Source organism: Pleurodeles waltl, chromosome 4_2 (assembly GCF_031143425.1).
Source record: "Pleurodeles waltl isolate 20211129_DDA chromosome 4_2, aPleWal1.hap1.20221129, whole genome shotgun sequence".
Taxonomy (NCBI): Eukaryota; Metazoa; Chordata; class Amphibia; order Caudata; family Salamandridae; genus Pleurodeles; species Pleurodeles waltl.
In genome coordinates, this window is record NC_090443.1 from 196,073,558 (window position 1) to 196,098,775 (window position 25,218).

Here is a 25,218-nt window from a genome sequence, read left to right on the forward strand (position 1 = left end):
ATGTGGGTGTCTGGATGCAAAGTTTTGGCATTTTGTGTTTTTGCTTGTTGCGAACAGGTCTATGTTTGTTGTTCCCCACTTTTGAAGTACTTGAGGATGAATCTCCCATTCGTGAGTTTGTTGGTGATTTCTGCTGAGGATATCTGCCAACTGATTGTCTATCCCTGGGTTGTACTGTGCTAATAGATGAATTTGGTTGTGGATTGCCCATTTCCAAATTTTTGGGGCTAGAAGGGACAGTTGGGATGAATGTGTCCCTCCCTGTTTGTTGAGATAATACATGGCTGTCATGTTGTCTGTTTTGATAAGAACAATCTTCTGTGTGAGAAGAGATTGAAAAGCTTTGAGTGCTAGAAAGACAGCTAATAACTCCAAGTGGTTTATGTGTAGCTGTTACTGTTTGATATCCCATTGTCCTTGAATGTTGTGATTGTTTAGGTGAGCTCCCCAACCAATCAATGATGCATCTGTTGTAATTATGGTCTGAGGCACAGAGTCTTGAAATGACCGCCCCTTGATTAGATTGATAGAATTCCACCACTGAAGGGACATATATGTTTGGCGGTCTATCAACACTAGATCTTGGAGTTGACCGTGTGCCTGTGACCATTGTTGTGCAAGACACTGTTGTAAGGGCCACATGTTTAGTCTTGCGTGTGGAACAACTTCCGAACAGGATGCCATAATTCCTAGAATTTTCATGACAAATCTTACAGTGTATTGTTGATTTGGTTGTATTTGTGGAATTAGATTTTGAAAAGCTTGTATCCTTTGTGTATTTGGATATGTTAGAGCTTGTTGAGTATTTGGTATTTCACCTAAAAACGGTTGTATTTGTGATGGTTGAAGGTGTGATTTTTGGTAGTTTATTGAGAAACCTTGTGTGTGTAAGGTTTGTATTACAAAATGCGTATGATTTTGGCATTGTATACGACTGCTTGATTTTATTAGCCAATCGTCTAGATATGGAAAGACATGTAAATGGTGTCTTCTTAGGTAGGCTGCCACTACTGCCAAGCACTTTGTGAATACCCTTGGCGCTGTTGTTATTCCAAAGGGTAACACTTTGAATTGGTAGTGTTTTCCCTGAATGACAAACCTGAGGTATTTTCTGTGGGCAGGATTGATGGGTAAGTGAAAATACGCATCCTTGAGGTCTAAGGCTGTCATGAAATCTTGTTTTTATAGTAGTGGGATGACATCCTGTAAAGTTACCATGTGAAAATGTTCTGACAGGATGTAAAGATTGAGGGTCCTGAGGTCTAATATTGGCCTGAGGGTGCCATCTTTTTTGGGAATTAGAAAGTATAGTGAATAAACTCCTGTTCCTGAGACTGTGGAACTAACTCTATTGCTTGTTTATTGGACCTCTTCTTGTAACAGAATTGTGTGTTCTGTGGTTAGTTTGTGGAACCTTGGTGGAATAGTTGGAGGAGTGTTTATCAATTCTAGGCAATAACCATTGCGGATAATTGATAGCACCCAGATGTCTGTGGTAATATTTTGCCAATATGTGTGGAACTGCTGTAGTCTTCCCCTCACAGGAGAGGTGTGGAGTGGAAGGGAGTGAGGGAAGACACTGTTTTGGGCGTGTTGCAGGCTGCTTAGAGATCTGGAATTTTCCCCTATTTCTGGAATATTGTCCTCTATATGTGCCTCTAAAACCACCTCATTGGTATTGTGTTCGGTAGGCTGGTTTTGTTTGGGAGGTTGATGTCTCTGAGAGCTGTGGTCTGAAACCACCTCGAAATTGAGGTTTATGAATGACCCTCTATTTGGCGTAGAATAGAGTGCACCCATTGCTTTAGCTGTGTCGGAGTCTTTTCGTAGCTTTTCTATTGCTGTGTCTACCACTGGCCCAAAAAGATGTTTTTTTATCGAAGGGCATGTTTAACACAGCCTGTTGTGAATCCAGAAGATCGGAGCCATGCATGTCTACGGACAGTGACTGCTGTGTTGACACTCCTTGCAGTGGTATCTGCTGCATTTAGGGCAGATCTTATCTGGTTATTTGTGATAGCTTGCCCTTCTTCCACTACCTGTTGAACCCTTTTCTGGTGTTCTTTGGGGAGATGCTGTATTATATCTCGCATCTCATCCCAGTGGGCTCTATCATAACAAGCTAGTAGTGCCTGTGAGTTTGCTATCCTCTATGGTTTTGCTGCTTGGGATGCAACCCTCTTCCCTGCAGCATCGAATTTCCTGTTTTCCCTATCAGGAGGGGGTGCATCTACTGAGGACTGACTATTTGCTCTCTTCCTGGCAGCACTAACCACAATAGAATCAGGTGGTACCTGATGGGCGATATAATCAGGGTCAGAAGGTGCAGGTTTGTTCATCTTTTCTATTCTAGGTGTTATAATGCGTTCTTTCACCGGCTCATTAAAAATATGATCTGCATGTTTTACCATCCCTGGGAGCATAGTGAGGCATTGGTACCTAGAATGAGTTGAGGATAATGTGTTGAATAAAAGATCCTCTTCTAGTGGTTCTGTATGCATTGTAACCCCATGATAGGCTGCAGCCCTAGTTATGACCTGGTTATATACAATAGTATCTTCAGGTGGTGATGGTTTAGAGGGGTAGCTGTCTGAATCATTGCTTGGGATGGGATCAGGGTCATAAAGATCCCATGGATCAAGAGTGTCCTGTTGTGAATCATATGAATGAGTTGGCAAATGCATTGGTGTAGGGCTGGTGTGAGAAGAGGTAGGCAGGTCAGGAGAATGAGGAGGAGAAGACTGAGGAGGTGCTGACTTCTCTTTCTGTTTTGGCACTTTAGCTGGGGGCTGCATAGTGTCCAATTCCTCCTGAATTGCTAGCTTCCTATTTGTTTTTAAAGGAGGTGCTGTGCCAATTCTCCCTGTTTCTTTATGGATGTGGATCATGGATTGCCTCTCATCCATAATTTGAAGTAATGGTTCTATTTCTGACTCCTCCTCAGAGGTTTTGTGGCTTTCTTTAAGTCTTTTAGAAAGTCCGTGTTCCTCTGTATTTGCCGGCTTTTTCGGCTCCGAAGTGTGTTTTTTCGGGATCGAAAAGGTTGAGGAAGGTCTCAGCTCTGAAACAGTTTTTCTTATTTTCGACTCTGAAATTGGGTTTTTACTGGAGTCTGAGCTTTTTGTTGACTCAGAGGTTTTCGGAGGGGTGGCCTTTTTTGGTGCCGAAGTGGAGGGTCGGTCACAGACAGTCTTTTTTCAGGACGAGCCATGGCCTTCCGGCAGTGGGGTACCTAAGGCCTTTAGTTTTTTCTTTTGTGAGGGTGCAGGGGCAGACGTACTCACATGCTGGCCAGCTGTGACGGGTCTATCTTCCTCAGATTCCTGCTCCGACTCCGAATCTCAGACTGAGACCGCTGTCTGCAGTAGTTCTTCTTCCTCTACGTCAAAATGTTTTCCACTCTTCGACGCCATTTCGAGACTTCTTGCTCTTCTGTCTCTTAAACTCTTTTTTCGATCAGAGGATCGACAGGCCTTGCAGTTTTCCTCCCGATGGTCCGAAGAAAGGCAGAGGTTGCAAACCAGATGCTGGTCTGTATATGGGTACTTTGCGTGGCACCAAGGGCAGAATCGGAATGGAGTCCGATCCATGAGGCTCTCGACGTGGCTGGCCCGAATAGGCCCGAGTTGGGCGCGCGCACCCCGAAGGGCGAACAAAATTGTTTCCTGGTGGTACTGCTGTGTCGATGGAAGAATATTAACCCGATCAATACAATGCCGATGAAAAGAACATTTTGCAAAGTTTTCCAAATCGAAATCTCGGAGCAAGAGGAAACCCGTCTGAACCCGACGGCGGAAAGAAAACAATCTAACAACGGAGTTGATGCCCATGCGCTATGGAACCGAAGAGGAGTCGTCACTCGATCCCGTGACTCAAAAAAGACTTCTTTGAAGAAAAACAACTTGTAACACTCCGAGCCCAACACTAGATGGCGGACTAATGCACAGCATGTGTATCTGCAGCTACACATGCCATTGAACATATATATGGAAAATGTCACTAACCCAGTGTACATCTGTTCGTGGCATGAGACGCTGCAGATTCACATGCTGTGCATTATCCTGCCATCTAGTGTTGGGCTCGGAGTGTTACAAGTTGTTTTTCTTCGAAGAAGTCTTTTCGAGTCACGAGACCGAGGGACTCCTCCCTTTCAGCTCCATTGCGCATGGGCGTCGACTCCATCTTAGATTGTTTTCCCCGCAGAGGATGAGGTAGGAGTTGTGTATATAGTAAAGGTGCCCATGCAATGGAGTAAGTATGTATGTACATAATGTGTATAAGAATAGTATATATTTACAAATTTACAAGTTTCATTCAACTTATAAAGGCTACAGGCTCCCGGGTAGGCGGGAGGGCGCATGTGAATCTGCAGCGTCTCATGCCACGAACAGATGTACACTGGCTAAGTGACATTCTCCGTTCGATGGCATATGTAGCTTCAGATACACATGCTGTGCATAGACTAGTAAGAAGTAATCTCCCCAAAAGCAGTGGCTTAGCCTGTAGGAGTTGAAGTTGTCTGAAATAATGTTCGTAATACAGCCTGTCCTACTGTGGCTTGTTGTGCTGTTAACACATCTACACAGTAATGTTTTGTGAAGTTATGAGGCGTAGACCATGTGGCTGCCTTACAAATATCTGTCATAGGTATATTCCCTAAAAAAGCCATTGTGGCACCTTTTTTCCTAGTGGAATGCGCCTTTGGCGTAATAGGTAGATCCCCTTTTGCTTTAATATAGCAGGTTTGAATACATTTCACTATCCATCTAGCAATGCCTTGCTTGGATATAGGATTCCCTGCATGAGGTTTTTGGAAGGCTACAAATAATTGTTTTGTTTTGCGAAACTGTTTTGTTTTTTCAATGTAATACATTAGTGCTCTTTTGATGTCTAACGTATGTAAGGCTCTTTCTGCTACTGAGTCTGGTTGTGGAAAAAAGACTGGGAGTTACACTGTTTGGTTTAGGTGGAATGGTGATATAACTTTTGGTAAGAATCTTGGATTTGTATGGAGAACCACTTTATGTTTATGTATTTGTATAAAGGGTTCTTGTATAGTAAATGCTTGTATTTCGCTTACTCTTCTAAGAGAAGTGATAGCTATCAGGAAGGCTACCTTCCAAGTTAAGTATTGCATTTCGCAAGAGTGCATGGGTTCAAATGGTGGTCCCATGAGTCGTGTTAATACAATTTTGAGGTTCCACGAAGGGACTGGTGGTGTTCTCGGGGGTATGATTCTTTTTAATCCTTCCATAAATGCTTTGATGACTGGGATTCGAAAGAGCGATGTTGACTGTTTGATCTGCAGATAGGCAGATATTGCTGTGAGATGTATTTTAATAGAAGAGAATGCTAGGTTAGATTTTTGTAAGTGTAGTAAGTAACTTACAATGTCTTTTGCGGAAGCATGTAGTGGTTGAATGTTATTATTGTGGCAGTAGTAAACAAATCTTTTCCATTTGTTTGCATAACAATGTCTTGTAGTAGGTTTCCTAGCCTGTTTAAGGACCTCCATACATTCTTGTGTAAGGTCTAAGTGTCCAAATTCTAAGACTTCAGGAGCCAGATTGCTAGATTGAGCGATGCTGGATTCAGGTGTCTGATCTGTTGTTTGTGTTGAGTTAACAGATCTGGCCTGTTTGGTAATTTGACGTGGGGTACTACTGATAGGTCCAGCAGTGTTGTGTACCACGGTTGGCGAGCCCAAGTTGGTGCTATGAGTATTAGTTTGAGTCTGTTTTGATTCAGTTTGTTTACCAGATAAGGAATGAGTGGGAGAGGGGGAAAAGCGTAAGCAAATATCCCTGACCAACTCATCCATAACGCATTGCCCTTGGACAGAGGGTGTGGGTACCTGGATGCAAAGTTTTGGCATTTTGCGTTTTCTTTTGTTGTGAATAGGTCGATTTTTGGTGTTCCCCAACGTAGAAAATAATCCTGTAGGATCTGGGGATGAATCTCCCATTCGTGTGTCTGTTGATGATCTCGACTGAGATTGTCGGCTAACTGGTTTTGAATCCCTGGGATGTATTGTGCTATTAGGCGAATGTGATTGTGAATTGCTCAATGCCAAATCTTTTGTGCTAAGAGACACAGTTGTGACGAGTGTGTCCCTCCTTGCTTGTTTAGGTAATACATCGTCGTCATGTCTGTTTTGACAAGAATGTGTTTGTGGGCTATCAGTGGTTGAAATGCTTTCAATGCTAGAAACACTGCCAACAGTTCTAAATTATTTATATGCAGTTGTTTTTGCTGAACGTCCCATTGTCCCTGTATACTGTGCTGGTTGAGGTGTGCTCCCCACCCCGTCATGGAAGCATCTGTTGTGATCACGTATTGAGGCACTGGGTCTTGGAATGGCCGCCCTTGGGTTAAATTTATAGGGTTCCACCATTGAAGCGAGAAGTGTGTTTGGCGGTCTATCAACACTAGATCTTGGAGTTGACCCTGTGCTTGTGTCCATTGTGTTGCTAGGCACTGTTGTAAGGGCCGCATGTGTAGTCTTGCGTTTGGGACAATGGCTATGCATGAAGACATCATGCCTAGAAGTTTCATTACAAACCTCACTTGGTAGTGTTGGTTTGGGTGGATGTTTAATATTATATTTTGGAAGGCTTGTACTCTTTGTGGACTTGGAGTGGCAATCGCCTTTTGTGTGTCCAGTGTTGCTCCCAAGTATTGTTGTATTTGGGACGGCTGTAGATGTGATTTTTGGTAATTTATAGAGAACCCTAGTTTGTGCAGAGTTTCTATAATGTATTGTGTGTGAAGCAGACACTGTTGTTGAGTGCTTGTTTTTATTAACCAGTCGTCTAAGTAGGGGAATACGTACATGTGCTGTCTCCTAATATGAGCGGCTACTACTGCAAGGCATTTTGTGAATACCCTTGGGGCTGTTGTTATCCTGAACGGTAACACCTTGAATTGGTAATGCACTCCCTGTATTACAAACCTTAAGTATTTCCTGTGAGAAGGATGTATGGGTATATGGAAATATGCATCCTTTAGACATAACGTTGACATGTAGTCCTGTTTTTTGAGTAAGGGAATCACGTCTTGAAGTGTTACCATGTGGAAGTGATCTGATTTGATGTAGCGATTCAGAGTTCTGAGGTCTAATATGGGTCTCAACGTTTTGTCCTTTTTTGGAATTAGGAAGTACAGGGAGTAGACACCTGTACCTTTTTGATGTTTGGGCACTAATTCTATAGCTTGTTTTTGTAACAGTGCTTGAACGGCCAGCTGTAACAGGTCTAAGTGTTGTTTGGACATATTGTGTGCTCTTGGGGGCACACCTGGTGGGAAATTTATGAATTCTATGCAATAACCATGTTGGATAATGGCTTGGACCCATGCGTCCGTAGTTATGTTTGCCCAGTTGTGGTAGTAGGCGGTAAGTCTCCCCCACTGGTGTTGAGTGGTGAGGCTTTGTGACATTGAAGTCACTGTTTGGCTTAAGGTTTTTTTGGGCTTTGGAATTTCCCCCTTGCTTTTGGAAATTGTCCACCCCTGTAGGATCCTCGAAAACCACCTCTTTGGTACTGGCCCTGATATGTGGGTCTGGCTTGTGAGGTGGAAGGCTCTATGGTTTGGGAATGAACCCCCCTCTAAATTGTGGCCTTCTAAAAGTGCCTCTGTTTTGTGGGGAGTAGAGCGCGCCCTTGGCTTTGGCCGTGTCCGTGTCCTTTTTTACCTTTTCGATTGCCGTATCCACCTCTGGCCCAAACAATTGTTCTTGGTTGAACGGCACATTTAGCACAGCTTGCTGGATTTCTGGTTTAAAACCGGAGCTCCGTAACCATGCGTGCCTGCGAATGGTTACCACAGTGTTCACTGTCCGAGCTGCTGTGTCTGCCGAGTCCATTGCAGACCTTATTTGGTTGTTGGAAATCGCTTGTCCTTCCTCAACAACCTGTTGGGCACGCTTTTGATGTTCCTTGGGCAAGTGCTGTATTATATGTTGCATCTCGTCCCCGTGTGCCCTGTCGTAGTGAGCCAGGAGAGCTTGCGAATTGGCAATCCGCCATTGATTGGCTGCCTGTGCTGCCACCCGTTTGCCTTTCCTTGTTGGGCGGTGGTGTGTCTCCGGACAAGTGGGAGTTTGCCCTTTTGCTGGCTGCTCCCACGACCACTGAATCTGGTGTCAATTGCTGTGTTATAAACACAAGGGTCCGTTGGGGGAGGTTTATATTTCTTCTCCACCCTAGGCGTGATAGCTCTGCCTTTTACTGGGTCCTGGAACACCTGTTTGGTGTGCTTTAGCATACCTGGGAGCATTGGCAAACTTTGGTAAGAGCTGTGAGTGGATGCCAAGGTATTAAATAAGAAGTCGTCTTCTATCGGCTCCGCATGCATTGCTACATTATGGAAAGTAGCTGCCCTTGATACCACCTGCATATATGCAGTGCTGTCCTCTGGTGGTGACGGCCTTGCCGGGTAGCAATCAGGACTATTGTCTGAGACCGGTGCATCATATAAGTCCCATGCATCCGGGTCATCTTGTGTCATCCCCGTGTGTGTTGGCGACTGCATTGGGGGTGTTGCTACCGGGGACAGATGTGGTGACTGCAGTGGTGAAGTCTGTGGCGAAACCCTTGGTGGTGTTTTGTCCCTTGCCACTTTTGCTTTTGGCTGCATTTCCGTCTCTTAGAATGCTAGCTTTCTTTTCATTTTTATTGGTGGAAGAGTTTGAATTTGACCAGTTTCTTTCTGGATGTGCAGCCTCCTCTGAGTATGGTCTGGCTCTCCCATAACCAATTCCTGCTCAAATCTGTGCCCTTGCATTTGGCTGGAAAGGCCGTGCTCTTCTTTGTAGGAGCCTGTTTTTGGCTCCGAGGCTGCATGTTTCGACACCGAAGGTTTCGGTACGCTCTTTTTCAGCTCCGAGGAAACCTTTTTAACTTTGGGGGTGTCGAACTCTCGGCGCCGAGTTGTTTCGGAGCCGGTATCTCGACCGGAGTCGGATGTCTTCGGCTCTTGGGAGGCCTTTTTCGGTGCCGATGTTTGGTCACCGTGTTTTCGGTTTAAGCCATGGCCTGTTGGCAGTGGCATCCCCTTGGCCTTTATAATTTTGGAGTGAGTCTTGGCCGGGGCAGATTTACTCACAGTTTTCGGCTGCGCCTTCGGCTGCTCAGTTTCAGAGTCGTCCGAGTCCGATTCGTGAATGGAGAATCTCTCCTCTTTCTCGGCGTCGATCAGTTCGGACGGTGTCGACGCCATCTGAAGTCTTCTGGCTCTTCGATCGCGTAGGGTCTTCTTCGATCGAAATGCCCGGCAGGCCACGCAAGTATCCTCCCTGTGTTCTGGTGATAAACACAGATTACAGACTAAGTGTCGGTCTGTATAAGGATACTTTGCGTGGCAATTCGTGCAGAAGCGGAAGGGGTCTGGTCCATGAGTTTTGACGATGGACGCGGTCGGGCCGACCAGGCCCTGCTGAAGAGTGGAAGCCCCGAAGGGCCGTCGGAGAGCTTCTTCTTTCGGTGTCGATGTACTAACACTAGACCGAGCGCGAACAATACCGTCAAATTTTCCGATAAATAGCTAACTTTCCCGATTCGAAATACAGAGCAAAGAGGAACACGTCCGAACCCGATGGCGGAAAGAAAACAATCAAAGATTGAGTCGACGCCCATGCGCAATGGAGCCGAAAGGGAGGAGTCACTTGGTCTTGTGACTCGAAAAGACTTCTTCGAAGAAAAACAACTTGTAACACTCCGAGCCCAACACTAGATGGCAGGATAATGCACAGCATGTGTATCTGCAGCTACACATGCCATCGAACATTATATATATATATATATATATATATATATATATATATATATATATATATATATATATATATATATATATATATATATATATATAGGATAAAGTATCTCCTGCCATACATTACAAAGATGATGCAAGTCACTCACGGCGGTAGGCAGGATTCCCTTTATCAGGTCATGGAGCTTGAAGGTGACTTGCAATATCCTTGTAAATGGTCGGCAGGGGGTACTTTATTTGTAATAATACATGGTCACAACATCACCTTCCCACAAACATTCTAAATCCTTGGTGTGTTGCTTAAACATATGAAAGAGCTAGGATGTTTGCAAGCTTGATGAATACAAGAACCTGTAATGCAAAACTAACATGTCAAAGAGCAGTTAGATATTTGTTGCAAAAAAGATACTGGATCCTGTTTAAAACAATTTCAGATTTTAAAAGAATGCTGCAACTCAGTCAGACAGTGTAAAAAGAAACATGCAGAGAGGGTGAAGCGTGCACAAAAAAAAAAAAAAAAACGTTGCCATAATTATCAAGTTTTTGATGATCACAGTCATCAAGAAAAACAGAACAGAAGAAGAAAAGTCAGGTTTTGTTTTTGTGGTTTATACTGCAGCTGTAATTATTCTCTGTACCGTGCCTTTCAGTTTGGCTGCTGGCAGCAGACACTGTGACATCGGAACGCAAATGTAATAATTACAACTGAGCAGCTACATCACTCCTACAAGTGACTAGAGATGTCACAAGCTGCCTGCAATGAAGATATTAGAGACGGGCTTTTATACAGGGATTATAAGCTCCCATGTATAATGTAGTTATAAGAGGTCATAAGAACTTTTTTAAGAGAGGGAGAAGGGAAATAATTTATTAGAGATCACAAAGGCTCCAACGGGGGAATGATAATGTGATCAGTGGAAAACAGTACCCTTTGGTTTGGAGAAAATCACTGTTGTGGGTATTGTTCCCAATAGTAATATATTACTAAAATTAAATGCATTATGTATTTTCATTCAAAGTTAATTCCCAACTGAAATTCGAAAGTCTACGTTATGCCATTCTTAGAAACTGTTAACAAGTTCTAGTTTTCATCCGCTATGATACTATGTCGGGCAATTCTTTCAATGGACTTTATTGATGACACATCCTGTTTAGGAGGCCCACTGAAGTTATATAGGTTGACACTTTGTAAAATGGTCTGCACGTAGAACCTACTTCAAATTTGACACTGCATATGTTACTGTCCGTGTGTTGGAGAAGAAAAAAAATTAATTTCATGCATCTCTGACATGGTACAAGAGAACCGAAAATAATATATGGAACACAGCAGGCAAAACTTTATTTGTCTTATACATACTGTGGGGAAGTGGCAAAGACATAAAATAAAGGTGGATGAATCAAACATGCAAATACATTTAATAATTGTGAACTCAAGTGTAAAAGACATTACAAAAATAGACACACATGGGTTGCACTGATTTCTTAAGCCAGTTCTAAATGCACCAGTTATTTTGTTAGTAAGTCACAAAATACACCTCTCACAAAAGTAGGGCTGTTATAAAATTAGTGGCACTGCTTCCGGGGATTAAGGGACACCTCAGAGTCCTCTTCACTAACATCAAATTAGGCAACTTGAGGAACCGAAACCTTCAAAGCTCAGACGGCATGCTTGTGCAAAGCTCGCAAACTCGACCCATCCCCACCTCCAAAATCGATTGGTGCCGTGTTCCAGGTCTCCAGACTGCTTAGCTGTTGCAAGGCGGTTCCAAAGGCCTCCTCCAGGCGCCCACGTAGAACCCGAACAGCTTCCAGCTCTGATTGCAGGGTTTTATTCTCCTCACAGCTAAGTACATCAATCACAAAAAAGGAATATTTAAAATCATCAACTAAAACATCAGAATTTCAAAATAAAGGAGGAAAAGGCATGGTTCCTCATAGAAACAATTCTACCAGTATTTCCTAAAATTACTACACCAAGTAGTTATCACAATAACCACATTCCTGTTCATTTATCACTCAAAGCAAGGATCAACAAGCAACCTTTGGAAGGTTGTGGCAAGATTCTCAAAGTTATTAGAATTTATGACTTCTACGGTGTTCTCTTGTTGCCAGAGATAAAGGATCTCTAATCCATTCACTAATTTATATTCACATTTAATTCAAGTTCTAAAAACAATGTATGTGGTCATTACTGATGCCCTCGCAAGCCACTGTTTTCAATAGCTAGATTTGTTTTACCATCTAAGATAATTGAAACGTCTTTTCAAACGACATTGAGGTACAACATATATTTGTTCTAGAATGGTCCCTTTTCAAAGAATACTTGCAGCATTCTCATTAAATAAACTAAGCTAACTGACTGATGTTGCCTTAACTTTGTAAATGTGTAACATCAAAAGGGTATAACTAACAAGGAAGCAGGTAGAAGGATTTAACCATTTAGTTAATTAATTTGCCAACTGATTTATGGGTTATTGCAGTAAAATATTACTCCCTTGGTAAGCATGGTAAGGAACAAAAAAATCGATAGAACGATGGAAATGAGTATTTTTATATGAAAAAAGGAATAGTTATCTTACATTTTTAAGCTACATTTACCTTTTCACATTTTGTTGGATTTTATTGTTATGAAAATGCCAAGGTTCAGTTAACATGTTCGACATACCTCATAGGTTATCAAGCTCTCGAAATTATAGACTGCTTAAAGTGAAAGAAGTTAAGATTTAGGTTTCACCATAAAAAGCACACCTTGTTTTATAACTAGGAAAGGCAATTTTGCTATTTCCTTTCTTTTTTTTTTTTTTTTACAAATAGAGCTTTCAGATCAAACCTACACATGAAAAGGCACTCTTCTATCTATTGTATTGGTAAAAAAAAAAAAAACAGTGAAAGAAAACAAACACCACAATGACATGACGAAAATAAATTCTGTCATACATAATAGGAGCTAACTTTTTGGGTGAAGAATCGACCCAAGTTCCATCGTAAAGCAAAACACATTCATACCAAAGACTAATTTTTCTGACATTAAACTATTGGTGGCCAGCTCAAAAAGGGGTGGTGAGTACTGAGCAACTTTTTAGATCCAAGTATGCTACATTTATGTGTAATTTACCAATTTTGTCCAATTTATGTACGTGTTCTACAGTTGTGAGCTGCACAAATCAATTATGTATAGCATACACAGCTCATAAAAAGTATTTATTTCCCCCACAGTAAAGTTAAAGTACATTCAGAATAGGCAAATTGAAAATGTGTCAATTTTCCAATGTATTTATTAAAATGGATCTATTTTAATGGGAAAATGTTCTCTCCATCTCTCTCATTTTTTAAATATAAAACTGTGACAAAAAATAACCCCATCTACCCAGCTAAAATTCCCTACTTATGCCAAAATGAAACAGGAGTACTTTAGTAGTTTCGGAACTAGGAGATCACAAAAAGGTATTGTGCTTCGCATTTGTTAATCATTAAATTTGCTTTTAATAATGCTCTTCTCTGGGTGCGAAGCAATCATCTCCAGTGCCTGGCATCAATTTCCATTTGCTACCTCACGTTTTTGGAACTTACCAGTGACTACGGTTTGTCTTTACAACATAGCACAATCAACTACATTTTAATCATGCATGCACTGGATATGGAAGTTTACACACCAGTACTCTTGAGCAGCTAAGTGGCATCCTGTGGCTCAGGACTGACTCAGTTCCACCCTGGATGTGACGTAGCAGAGCTACATCTAAGCACCACCCATGAACGCAGACATCAGATTTGTGCTTGACTATTTCCACCATATCGGAGATGGAGCACAAAACAACTGGAGCCACTAATGTGAAGATCTTCATTCTGGGGCCTTTTTAGCTGGTGAAAAGAGACCACTCCACAGAACGGAGAGGTGCTAGAGCAGTGAGAAATTTTTGGTTAGACAGTGTATCCACCAGAAAGAACATTACCAAAGATAAGTTACTTAGCTTCTGAAGGATATTTTAACTGTAGATTCCTCAACTTTAGGGCAGATACCAAATTAGTACCTCCCAAAGGAAGAGGGTCTGTGGCAATAGTCTTGCAGGACCGAATGGGTAAAATATCATTCATGTCAGATCTTGCTATCAAGGCAGTAGTGCTTTGTGAACGTGTGCACCGATGTCGACGTTGTTCCCAGTCAGATGTCAAAACCAGGCACTCCATGTGCCAATGCAGTGGTAGCAGTCTTTGCACTGCTACAATGGGCCCTCCGTCATTCTGGAGGCTGCTTTTTGGCTAATGCTTGATAGATCTCAACACAGAGGACTATCCACCTGACCGGAGTATTTTTCTGCTCCGCCTTTCCATTATTAGTCCCAGAGAACCCATTTAAAGCTGATCTTCCTCCTGATGGTCTTGGTGTGGTAGGTGTAAAAGCTGAAGGCTCTTTTGGAGTCCAGTTGGAGCCTATCCTCCTCTCTTGAAGGGTGAGGCAGGGTAAAGAAAGTTGGCAGGGTGATGGAGTGTCCATAGTGAAAAGGTGTCACAACTTTGCCCCGGTGTTCAACGCTAGTTTGTATGGGAAAATTGGGGAATAGGGTGGCTACATCGAAATCCTAGAGTTCTCTAATGCGACAAGCTAAAGTGATAGCAATGAGGAAGATAGTTTGAGAGTCAGCTGATGCAATGAGCAGTTGTACATTGGCATGAAGGTAGTACACATGAGGAACTTCCAGACCAAATTAAGATTGGGAGGAAATATGTGCCACAAACCTTTTATAATCCTAATGAACAAGTTACTTACCTTTGGTAACGGTTTTTCTGGTGGATACACTAGCTACCTGTGGATTCCTCACCTTATAAATTCTCCCATGCGTCAGCATCTGACGGAAAATCTTCTTCCCAACTCTCCACGCCAACAAGGACGTCACAATTGCACAGCTCCACGCGACTCAGTCTGACGTCACCGTGCCAATAAGAGGTCCTCGCCGGCATGCTGATGTCAGTTTCACCCATTTTTTACCTGCCTTTGAGGCGAACAGGTGAAAACCGACCTCACAATAGCTCCAATGAATACATATATGCATAAAACCACAATGATGCAATAGAATCAAAACCATCATTTATATATACACATAATTTGCAAAATCTATATACACTTGTAAAACAAAAATCGTAGTGTAACCAGACAGGCAACGGGGAGGCGGGTGGGACTGTGAGAAATCCACAGGTATCTAGTGTATCCACCAGAAAAAGCGTTACCGAAGGTAAGTAACTTGTTCTTCTGATGGATACAATTACCTGTGGATTCCTCACCTTATGAATGGAGTCCCAAAGCAATACCGCACTCTGAGGTGGGTGCCTGACTGGTTACACCAAGAAATCCTGCAATACAGATCGTGCAAAATGGCCTTTCCTCCAATCCGTGGCTATTAAAATGACCTGATCCCAATCTTAGCGAATCTTCTTCAGGACCCGAGGAATCAAGGGTATGAGGGGAAATGCGTAAAGCAACTTGTTGCACAAAGACATCTGAAACGCATCCCTCAAAGCTCCTTGCACCGGTTACTGGAGGCTGCAGAAAGACGGGCAGGGCATGTTCTCCCAAGTGGCAAACAGATCTATCTTTGGAAAACCCCACATCTGAAAGATGTACAGGACCAGATTCGAATGGAGAGGCCACTCGTGATCGGCTGAAACATGTCGACTGAAAGTGTCCGCACGTACGTTGAGCACTCTGGCCGGATGATTCGCTACCAAGCAAATCCGATGGTCCCGAAGTCGCAGAGCTTCTCTGCAGAGAAGATACGACCCTACTCCTCCTGCTTGTTGATATACCACATCACGGTAGTGTTGTCCGTCAGGACCTGAACTGATTGACTGCGAAGGGGCGGGAGAAAGGCCTTGAGAGCCAGACGTGTCGCCCGCAATTCTAACAGATTGATATGAAAAGTCTGTTCCACTGGAGACCAACGACCCTTGATCTCCAGGTTCCCCAAATGAGCTCCCCACCCTAGAGTGGAAGCATCCGTCATGACCGTGGACACCGAAGGCAGCAGTGAGAACGGCCTTCCTTGAGAAAGGTTGCCGTCCACAGCCCATCATCGAAGATCCGCTGCAGCGTCTCTGGAGATCGTTATCGACTCCTCAAGATCCCCTTTGTGTTGAAACCACTGCTTGTGGAGGGACCATTGGAGAGGCCTCATGTGCCAACGTGCATGAGTGACCAACGCAATGCAAGAAGCAAACAGACCGAGCAGGCGTAGGACCTTGAGGACTGGAACAACCGCTCCATTTTGAAACATTGGAATCAACACCTAGATGTCCTGAATCCGCTGAGGCAGAGGATAGGCCCGATTCAATGTTGTATCCAGTACTGCCCCTATGAACAGGAGGCGCTGAGAGGGCTCCAGGTTAGACTTGGGCACGTTTATCGTAAAACCCAGACTAAACAACAACTGAGTTGTCATCTGTAAGTGATGCAACACGAGCTCTGGAGACTTGGCTTTGATCAACCAATCGTCCAGGTAAGGGAATACCGATATCCCCTTCCTTCTGAGACTTGCTGCAACCACTGCCATCACCTTCGTGAAGACACGAGGTGCTGAAGTAAGACCAAACGGAAGGACTGCAAACTGGTAGTGTTGCGACCCCACCAAAAACCAGAGATACTTCCTGTGCGACCTGAGTATAGGGATATGAAAGTAAGCATCCTGCAAGTAGACAGACACCATCCAATCCTCTCTGTTCAATGCCAGAAGTACCAGTGCTAGAGTCAGCATCTTGAATTTTTCCTGTTAGAGGAATCAATTCAAAATCCTCAGGTCTAGGATTGGTCTCAAAAAACCGTCCTTCTTGGGAATCAGGAAGTATCTTGAATAACAACCCTGACCCCTTTCCTGCTCTGGAACCAACTCCACTGCACCTTTTGACAACAGGATTTGAACCTCCTGCTGCAAGAACAGGAGATGGTCTTCTGAACAAAACGAGGGACGGGGAGGCATGGGAGGTGGAAACTCCTGAAAAGGGAGAGCATATCCTTTCCTCGCAATTTTCAGAACCCAGGAGTCTGATGAGATTAACTCCCACTCGTGGAGAAAACTACGTAATCCTCCCCCTACAGGAGAAGTGTGGTTGAAAATGGGCAGAAAACTAGGGCTGCTTCCCTTGTTCTTGTCCTCCAGAGGAAAAGGATGATGCAGGGTGCTGCTGGGTGGCCCCTCTTATCTGAACCCTCCCTCGCCCTCTAAAGGACCTATAGGGGAAGCTGGTAGGCTGTTGGACTGTGGTCTTCCACGGTAAACGGCTCCACGCCCAAGCCCCCTGAACCTCCGAAAGGACCTGAGAGGGGTAGTAGTGGAGGCCTGCAGACCCAAAGACTTTGCTGTGGCCCAACTGTCTTTAAAGTGCTCTAAGGCAGAGTCAGCTTTATCACCAAAACGTTTTTCCCCATCAAAGGGCAAGTCCAAGAGAGCAGTTTGTACATCAGAGGAAAAGCCAGAGGACCTCAACCATGCATGCCTCCTGGTAGCAATAGAGGTACCCATCGCCCTGGCCACTGAGTCTCTAGAATCCAGCCAGACTGGATTATCTGCTTTGCTGCAGCCTGAGCATCCAACAGGAGTTCTCTAAATTGTCCCTGCACCTCCTGCAGTAGGTCCGGAACCATAGCCCTAGCTGAATCCATCAGGGCATGCTCGTATCTACCCAGAACACAGGTAGCATTTGCTGCCTTGAGGGCCATACTGCAAGAAGAAACAGTTTTCTTCACCGACTGCTCCATCCTTTTGGATTCCCTGTCCAAAGGAATCACAGGGAAGGAGCCTGGTGCAGACCGTGTGGAACAAGAGGCCTGAACAACCAGACTCTCCGGGGTAGGATGCTTTGACAAGACTCCTGGATCCCCAGGTGCCACTCTGTACCTCCTTGCCACAGACCTATTGATAGCAGGTGACAACACAGGCTTCCTCCATAACTCTAAGATAGGATCTGTAAGAGCATCATTAAACGGAAGCAATGGATCTGCCGAAGTAGAAAAGGGTGCAGGACCTCAGTCAAGATATTTGTTTTGACCTCTGCAGCAGGCAACAGAACAGCCCAAAAATGTGCCGCCTTCCTAATCACAGTATGGAAAGAGGCTGCCTCCTCCGTAAACTCCCCTGGTGAAGAAAGGTCCCATCCCGGGGAAGTGTCTAGCCCACTGGCCAAATCCAGCCCTTGATATTCCCCCAAGGGCTCCACAATCTCCCCTTCTTCCAACAACTGCCTCTGGTACTCTTCTTCCTCCAAAAGTCTTAAAGCTTTTCTACGCGACCTCAGCCTGGCCTCTAACCTCGGCGTCGACATAGAATTAGCCGAGGTCGATGACACCGGCTTCAGAACTGAAAGGCGCGGAACAGGAGAAGAAGGCTGACTTCGATCTAATCCGGAGCCATCCGGCGCCAGAGCGGATCCCATCGGTGCCGTAGACACCTGAGGCTCCATCATCGGCATCGACTCAAGGGGTGATGAGATCGGCGCCGTAGGTCAAGAAAGCAACGTGATCGGAACCACAGGTCCCCGAAGCGACGTCATCGGCGCCGAACCGGCACCCTCAGCCGGATAGAAGGGCATAAACGCCGCTGCCTTGTAAGGAGCCGGGGAGCCCAACGAAAAAGCGAAAGGACCCGTGGGACCAGCCGGTGCACCAGCAGGGGCCATAGCATTAAACATAGAAAACATGGCATTTAAAAATGTTGCCGGATCCGCTCCCGGAGCCGGGAAGGCAGGATACCGCTGATCTCCATGTTGCACCTGCGCTTGCAGAGAATCAGAATCCTGTGCCACAGGTGAAAAGCGAGGACTCTCTAGAGGCACCCGAGAAGCCTGAGGGCTCTGAGGTTGTGGAGTCACAGTCGGACTAACCTCCCACGTGGCCGACGAGATGAAGACCTGGACCTTGAATGGCTCCGAGCCGAGCGATGATGAGAGTCATGACAACGTCGCCTCTTGTGTTTCTTCGACGAAGTGTGAGAAGAGGACCTGTGATGACTCTTATGTCCTTTCTTCACCTTGGCCAAAAAGAGTTTGGCCTCCCTCTCCTTCAGAGCCTTAGGATTCATGATCTGGCAGGATACACACTCCTCAACGTCATGCTTGGAGCTCTAACACCAAAGGCAATCATCATGAGAGTCAGTAACCGACATGCGACCCCCCACACTCTCGACATGGCTTAAATCCCGACTTCTTAGGAGGAGACATTGTAACCAGAAACAAGATGGAACACCTTCAACAGTAGCAAGAGCTAGGAGAAAACCATTAGCATTGAAGGCACGGAAAAAAGGGAACTGACGTCAGCACGCCGGCAAGGACCTCTTATTGCCACGGTGACGTCAGACGGAGTTGCGTGGAGCCATGCAATTGTGACGTCCTCAACGTGGAGAGCTGGGAAGAAGATTTTCCATTGAATGCTGGCGCATGGGAGAATTCATAAGGTGGGGAATCCACAGGTAGTTGTATCCATCAGAAAACAGGTGACTTTAAAAAAAGGCATCTGGTCTAGCAAATGTAAAGAGACTGATAGGGCTGACAAATAACCTTTAGTAGTGCCCAACGCAAGACCTTGCTGAGCCAAAGATAAAACAAACAAAAACAAACAAAAAAACATCCAAAACTTTGGCTTTTATGAGGTCTGTGTTGAAAACTTAACACCAAGCTACAAATTTGTTCCACTGCCTGGTGTAAGCTGACTTTGTCACACCTAGCCACAAGGGTGACATCCATAACCTCAGGCGGTAGACTGAATACAGTTATTTGCTGATGCTCATTCTCCTTGCATGGAAATGTAGACTGTGCACGTTTTGGTACAGAACCCTGTCCTGCTGTTGTGACAGACGATCCTCCGGAATTAGTAGCCTGACTGAAGGACAGATGCTTGAAGGAGTTATTTTCAGATTCATAAAAAATATTTTATTAATATCATAAATGTTTTGCAGTAAAAACAATTTCACTGCACTTTTCAGAACTATGTTCCTGGAGATGGCCAACTTAGGCCAAAACGAGGCCCGGCTCCATCTTGAAATTCAAAAGGCTGTTTTAATTCCTTCTTTTTTTAACAAACTCTGAAATGTGCTCAGAAACATTAGGTAAAAGACTTAGGGGGTCATTCTGACCCCGGTGGTCTCAGACCGCCGGGGCCAGGGTCGGCGGGAGCACCACAGGTGCCCCGCAGGGCATTCTGACCGCGGCGGTTCAGCCGCGGTCAGACTAGGAAAACCGACGGTCTCCCGCCGGTTTTCCGCTGCCCTACAGAATCCTCCATGGCGGCGGAGCGCGCTCCGCCGCCATGGGGATTCTGACACCCCCTACCGCCATCCTGTTCCTGGCGGGTCTCCCGCCAGGAACAGGATGGCGGTAGGGGGTGCCGCGGGGCCCCTGGGGGCCCCTGCAGTGCCCATGCCAATGGCATGGGCACTGCAGGGGCCCCCATAAGAGGGCCCCACTTTGTATTTCAGTGTCTGCTTTGCAGACACTGAAATACGCGACGGGTGCCACTGCACCCGTCGCACCTTCCCACTACGCAGGCTCAATTCTGAGCCGGCGTCCTCGTGGGAAGGTTGATTTGCCCTGGGCTGGCGGGCGGCCTTTTGGCGGTCGCCCGCCAGCCCAGGGCAAATCCCAAAATACCCTCAGCGGTCTTTCGACCGCGGAGCGGTATTTTGGTGGGGGAAGTCTGGCGGGCGGCCTCCGCCGCCCGCCGGACTTAGAATCACCCCCTTTGTGATGCTCTTTATTTTCCATCATATTACATAGTTCTTGATAAGCTCCAGAGAAAGCCTTCCTCTCAAACTTAACTGTTCGATCTCCCTGATCCACAGTGAACATATTGATTTCATGAGTTTGTCATTGTTTTACATGTAACTAAATTAGTACTGACACATCCAATGAAATTAGTTCATAAGGGTACTAATTAATATTTTTGGGGGGGATGGCACTGGGTATTGTTTCTTTTTATTCAGTAACTGTGCCGTTTTGCCCACCTCATGCTGACCTTGATTTTCACTGTGTATTTTGCTTTAAAATAGGGCCCATTTTGGGGGTCTCAGATTAGACTTAAGGAGCCATACTTGCAGACTTGCCTTTCAAGACTAGACTTGCTGGGAGCAGCCTTACACTAATTCCTTATATAATATTAAATGACTAACAATATTTTTTGCTTTCTGTATTAATTTTAAATGTTCATAAACCTTTCCTGGTTTCTAACGTACATTTGCTTAAAAAGGTTTACTTCACTAACTATGCTAATTGATCTGTTGACAAACACTTACTGGTTACGGGTACATTGCCTTATATATGCTTGAGGACAACATAGCCCTGATATCTGATAAAGATAACGTCAATTTTGGTGGAGTAAAATAGTGATACATTGAAATAAATGTAAGCAAAAGTGTGTGCCTGAACATCACTCAAATGGACAAATGCCTTTCCACTAGTGCTGATGTGTCTCAAAAATGGTTCAAATACAAATTCAGGACTTCTTCTGCACAATGTGTCAATGGGCAGAGCAATGAGAATTCCCAATATTCCTTCTGTGTTTAAGCAATGACATTCCACTGAATTACTGCAAAAGTATGGCAGACGTGGTAAGCTCTGGAGATGGATTTCGACCTGGTGACTAAATGATTGTTAAGAAACACGTTGGCAATTCCTACCTGAGGCCAAGGTGGAAAGGTCCACATTAGGTGATCCTTGTGGATACAACTGCTGTGAAGAGTGCAGAACTGCCTCCGAGGATCCACCTATCTCACATGAACAGAGTGAAGCATGCAAATGAAGTGGTGACAACAACCACCAAACCATAGCATCAAACTCTAATTTCCTGCATGGGTCCAGAGGGGGTAAAGAACAATGTGAGGAACAGCAGCAAGAACTGAATCATGTTCAGCTTCAAGACAAACAAGAATCTCAAACTCAAGGAATAAAGCAGAAAATTTGAATTTAAAAACGTCCCCAAGGTACATCTACTGTTGAAAAAGAAACCAAGTGGCAAGTAAAGATGATCATTCAGCAGTGGTCATTAGTGGATCTGAAGATGAGTGCATGCATCATGTGCGTTAGGAAGATAAATGGTCTGAGTCTGTGAAAAAGCCCAAAGACAAGAGCCAACTGAAGACATTAAAAGAAATTTCGATTTTTGAGAAGTTAAATTGAGCAGAGCTCAGGGAGACTCACTTCAAGCGACGTACAGTAGAAAACCTGAAGTATGTTGCCTCTGAGGGGAGTGGCTACCAGGGTGCAGCCGCCAGATTGGCTGGATCTTTTTTAATGATGTGAATATGATACTGATGCTGGTGATTTCTAGCCTGTGAAGGCTACGTTTAACATTGTACTGCTTTGTAGTTATACTCTGGTACTCCCACTTCTACGACTGGGAATGATTCCAGCATGTGAATCTATGAACAATCCAATATTGGAGGATAAGAGTTCCAAATACAAAAGTACGCAGCTCCTATTTAGCTGATGTTGAACCAGATTCTGAAGTAACGGAATTAACAGGTTGTCAAATTTATTTCTGAAGAACCTCCATGAAATTGAATTTGGATTATTGAGCTGAAAAGCTTGGAAACTGATTTTTTACAAATGTTTTTACTGTAAAGCCTGAGCAGCATTCATAGTTAGAGCGTGTCTGTTTTGTACTTTAGGTATCCAGTCAAAGATAGCAGGGTGTTCCCAAACTCTCACAACACAGGGACTAAGCCTATCAAGTGAACATTCAAAGTTAGTGAAGTTCGATTTGATTTTGCACTTTAAAATTAGGGGTTAGTGGTAGTTTTTATAATTGCGTTATTATTATCATTTGTTGTTTGGTGTTAGGCTTGATCTTGTCAGTTGGATATGCTTCACCCCAAATGAAAGATGTTGAGATAACCACTACACATAAGATTATAGTAGCTTCAAGACAAACACAGAGATAAATCTGTTGGTAATTTTAAGGAGAAAGTATAGTCTAATTTGTTGGCTGAATATGCAAAAAATTAGACAATCCATATCCGTTATGTAAGCATGTTTCCTCCCTCTTCTGTTTCATAGGGTATAACTTATTCACAGCTTCCTTTGACATATTCTTTGATATGCAACTTTATCGTTCTTCATAGTAAATACTTCCTCAAACCTTATCACAATTACTACAATGCTTCTTTATGTGAATTCTGTAACTGAAGATTCAGGGTCAAATTCTAGACATTTGAGACTGCTAATGCAAATTAATCTAGGACTCAAAATGACTAAAAATAGGTTTGTGTGTAAACTGAATGAAGTGGAGAGTGAATTTATTGGATAATATAATGAAAGGAGAGTGAACACTGGAGAAACTGGGAAGAACTAAAAGAGAACGAATTATGAGAGAGGCTGCAGAGAACTTCTAGAATTTTAAAAACATCCTATGTTGAGAGTTAAACTAGAAAGAAAGGAGAGGTATGTATGGTGTGTGAGAAAACACAGAATGTGAGCCAAAAGAAATGGTTGGAAAGAGTGCGCATGATCAAAGTGATGTAGTTGATGTTGAGATTCTGACATTAGAAGAACCAATATTTAGAGGAATTTAATATGTCCTTGGCAAACCTGCCTATTTTAACTCCCAACATAATTTTTGCGGAAGCTATCTTGCTAATCTTTTCCTCTTGTTTCCCATGTGAATGAAATGAGTGAAAGGAATGACATAGTGAAACGCGTTTTATGACAAGTCATAAAAAAAAAAAAAATCTTCCACCAATCAATGTAGCTTTGAATGATGTGAACATTAGAAGATCGTTAACCTTGGTGGAGCCTTGCTTCGGGACAGTCTTCTTGCAAAAGAGGGTGGAGCCTGTCATGTCAGAGTTCAACAGGGCTGTACATTAATGTCTGACAGTAACAAGCTAAGGGATGATTTTATTATCAGTATTAAAAACATTTTGATTGAGGAAAAGCTGCTGAAAGAGTTTGGTTTGTTGGAGACAGTTGGATCATGGTTTAGTGAGATTGGAAAAAGGATTACAAAGGTTGGTGCATGGTTTGGTGGTGTGGGTGGAAGCATGCTTCACATGATTCTAACCCTTTAACAATTATTCGGTGCATCAATGACCTCATTCTTTTACTTACGATTTGATGATTTTTACTTTGTATTTTTCTATAAAATAAGACTTATTTTTTTTGTGAGCCAGACTAGGCTTGGGGAGCAATACTTCCACAGGCTTGCCTTCTGAGACAAGACCTGCTGGAGCAGCTTTATGCTAAATTCAACAATGAATAACTAACTATAATGTTTGCCTTATGTATTAATTTTTTAACTTTAATAAACCCTAATGGTTCCTAACATATATTTGATGCAAGAAGGCTTTTTTAATTGACTATACTGATTGATTTATTGGCCACCTCTTATTTGTTAGGGGCACACTGGCTTGTGCATGTTTATGGACAACCCACCCCAGATCCTGCGCAGACACTATCTTTAGATTATCTGATAGCATTATCAGTCTTATGTCCAGAAGTCCTAAGTATTGCACTCCCGGTCCAATCTGGAGCCATTAGGATGACTTGGGCACAGTCATCCTTGATTCTCTTCATACTTCTGGGCAGGAGAAGCAGTCATGGAAAGGCATACAGGAGTCCTGTTCTCCACTCTAGCCTGAATACGTCTCCTAGAGAGAGCATTCTGGGGAATTCTAACAAGCAGACATTTTGACACTGTGTGTTCTTGATAGTGACAAGAAAACCTAGCGACTGTCGGGAAATGTATAACAAACAAAGAATTTGCAACACAACTATTGAAATAAATGCACATTCTACTAGTTTGAATAACACAATTTAGGGGTGCTCATACACTAAAACACATCGTTGCCATGATGTGTAATACCGGATTCCACAAAGCAAGCCAGTAAAATCAACTGAACAAACACACTTTTTCTCTGTTTTCTTTTTTGTAAGCGCGTAAATGAATCAACTCGCGCTATGATTGGGCATATGATAATTGGGGCCATTATTTATGCTGCCGGTTGGACGTGCGGGCGGTTTGCTCACATATACGATGTTGATACGAACTGGGAGTAAAGGAGAGATAGCAATACGGACATTACCTGTGTCCCAGGTGAGATATGAGTGGTAATTTCGGCAATTATATTGTTGTCAATATATGGATCTTGGTGAAAGCTACGTCGAGACATAGGGAAGTTTATATGGGCGTATATATTGAATTATGTTGTTTCTTACATATAACTATACCATTCTCCATAAGTTTGGTAGTTGTAAATATACACTAGGGTTCAATTCTGGGAGATTATTGGGCAAGGAATATTTACATTTATTAGGACAATTACTGTTGTGTTGTTGGATTCTTTGTATTAGTTACAATTGTTATCCCATGGGTATGAGTCTTCATAAAATCTGGGTTATTTGATTGTTGTGATTACTGGTGGTAAGGGACATTCAAAATTGTGCTCTCCCCTAGTTCAGACCAGAGGTATAAAAGAA

General features: G+C 43.7%; 1 protein-coding gene across 1 annotated transcript in view; it reads right to left on the reverse strand.

The window, feature by feature from the left end:
• Positions 1-25,218, reverse strand: part of LOC138292459 (myomegalin-like) — a 1,643,599-nt gene that overhangs the window by 1,044,435 nt on the left and 573,946 nt on the right. Inside the window, exon 14 of the mRNA XM_069231077.1 lies at positions 11,475-11,614. Within this exon, the coding sequence (XP_069087178.1) occupies positions 11,475-11,614 (140 nt within the window). The remainder of the gene's footprint in view (positions 1-11,474; positions 11,615-25,218) is intronic.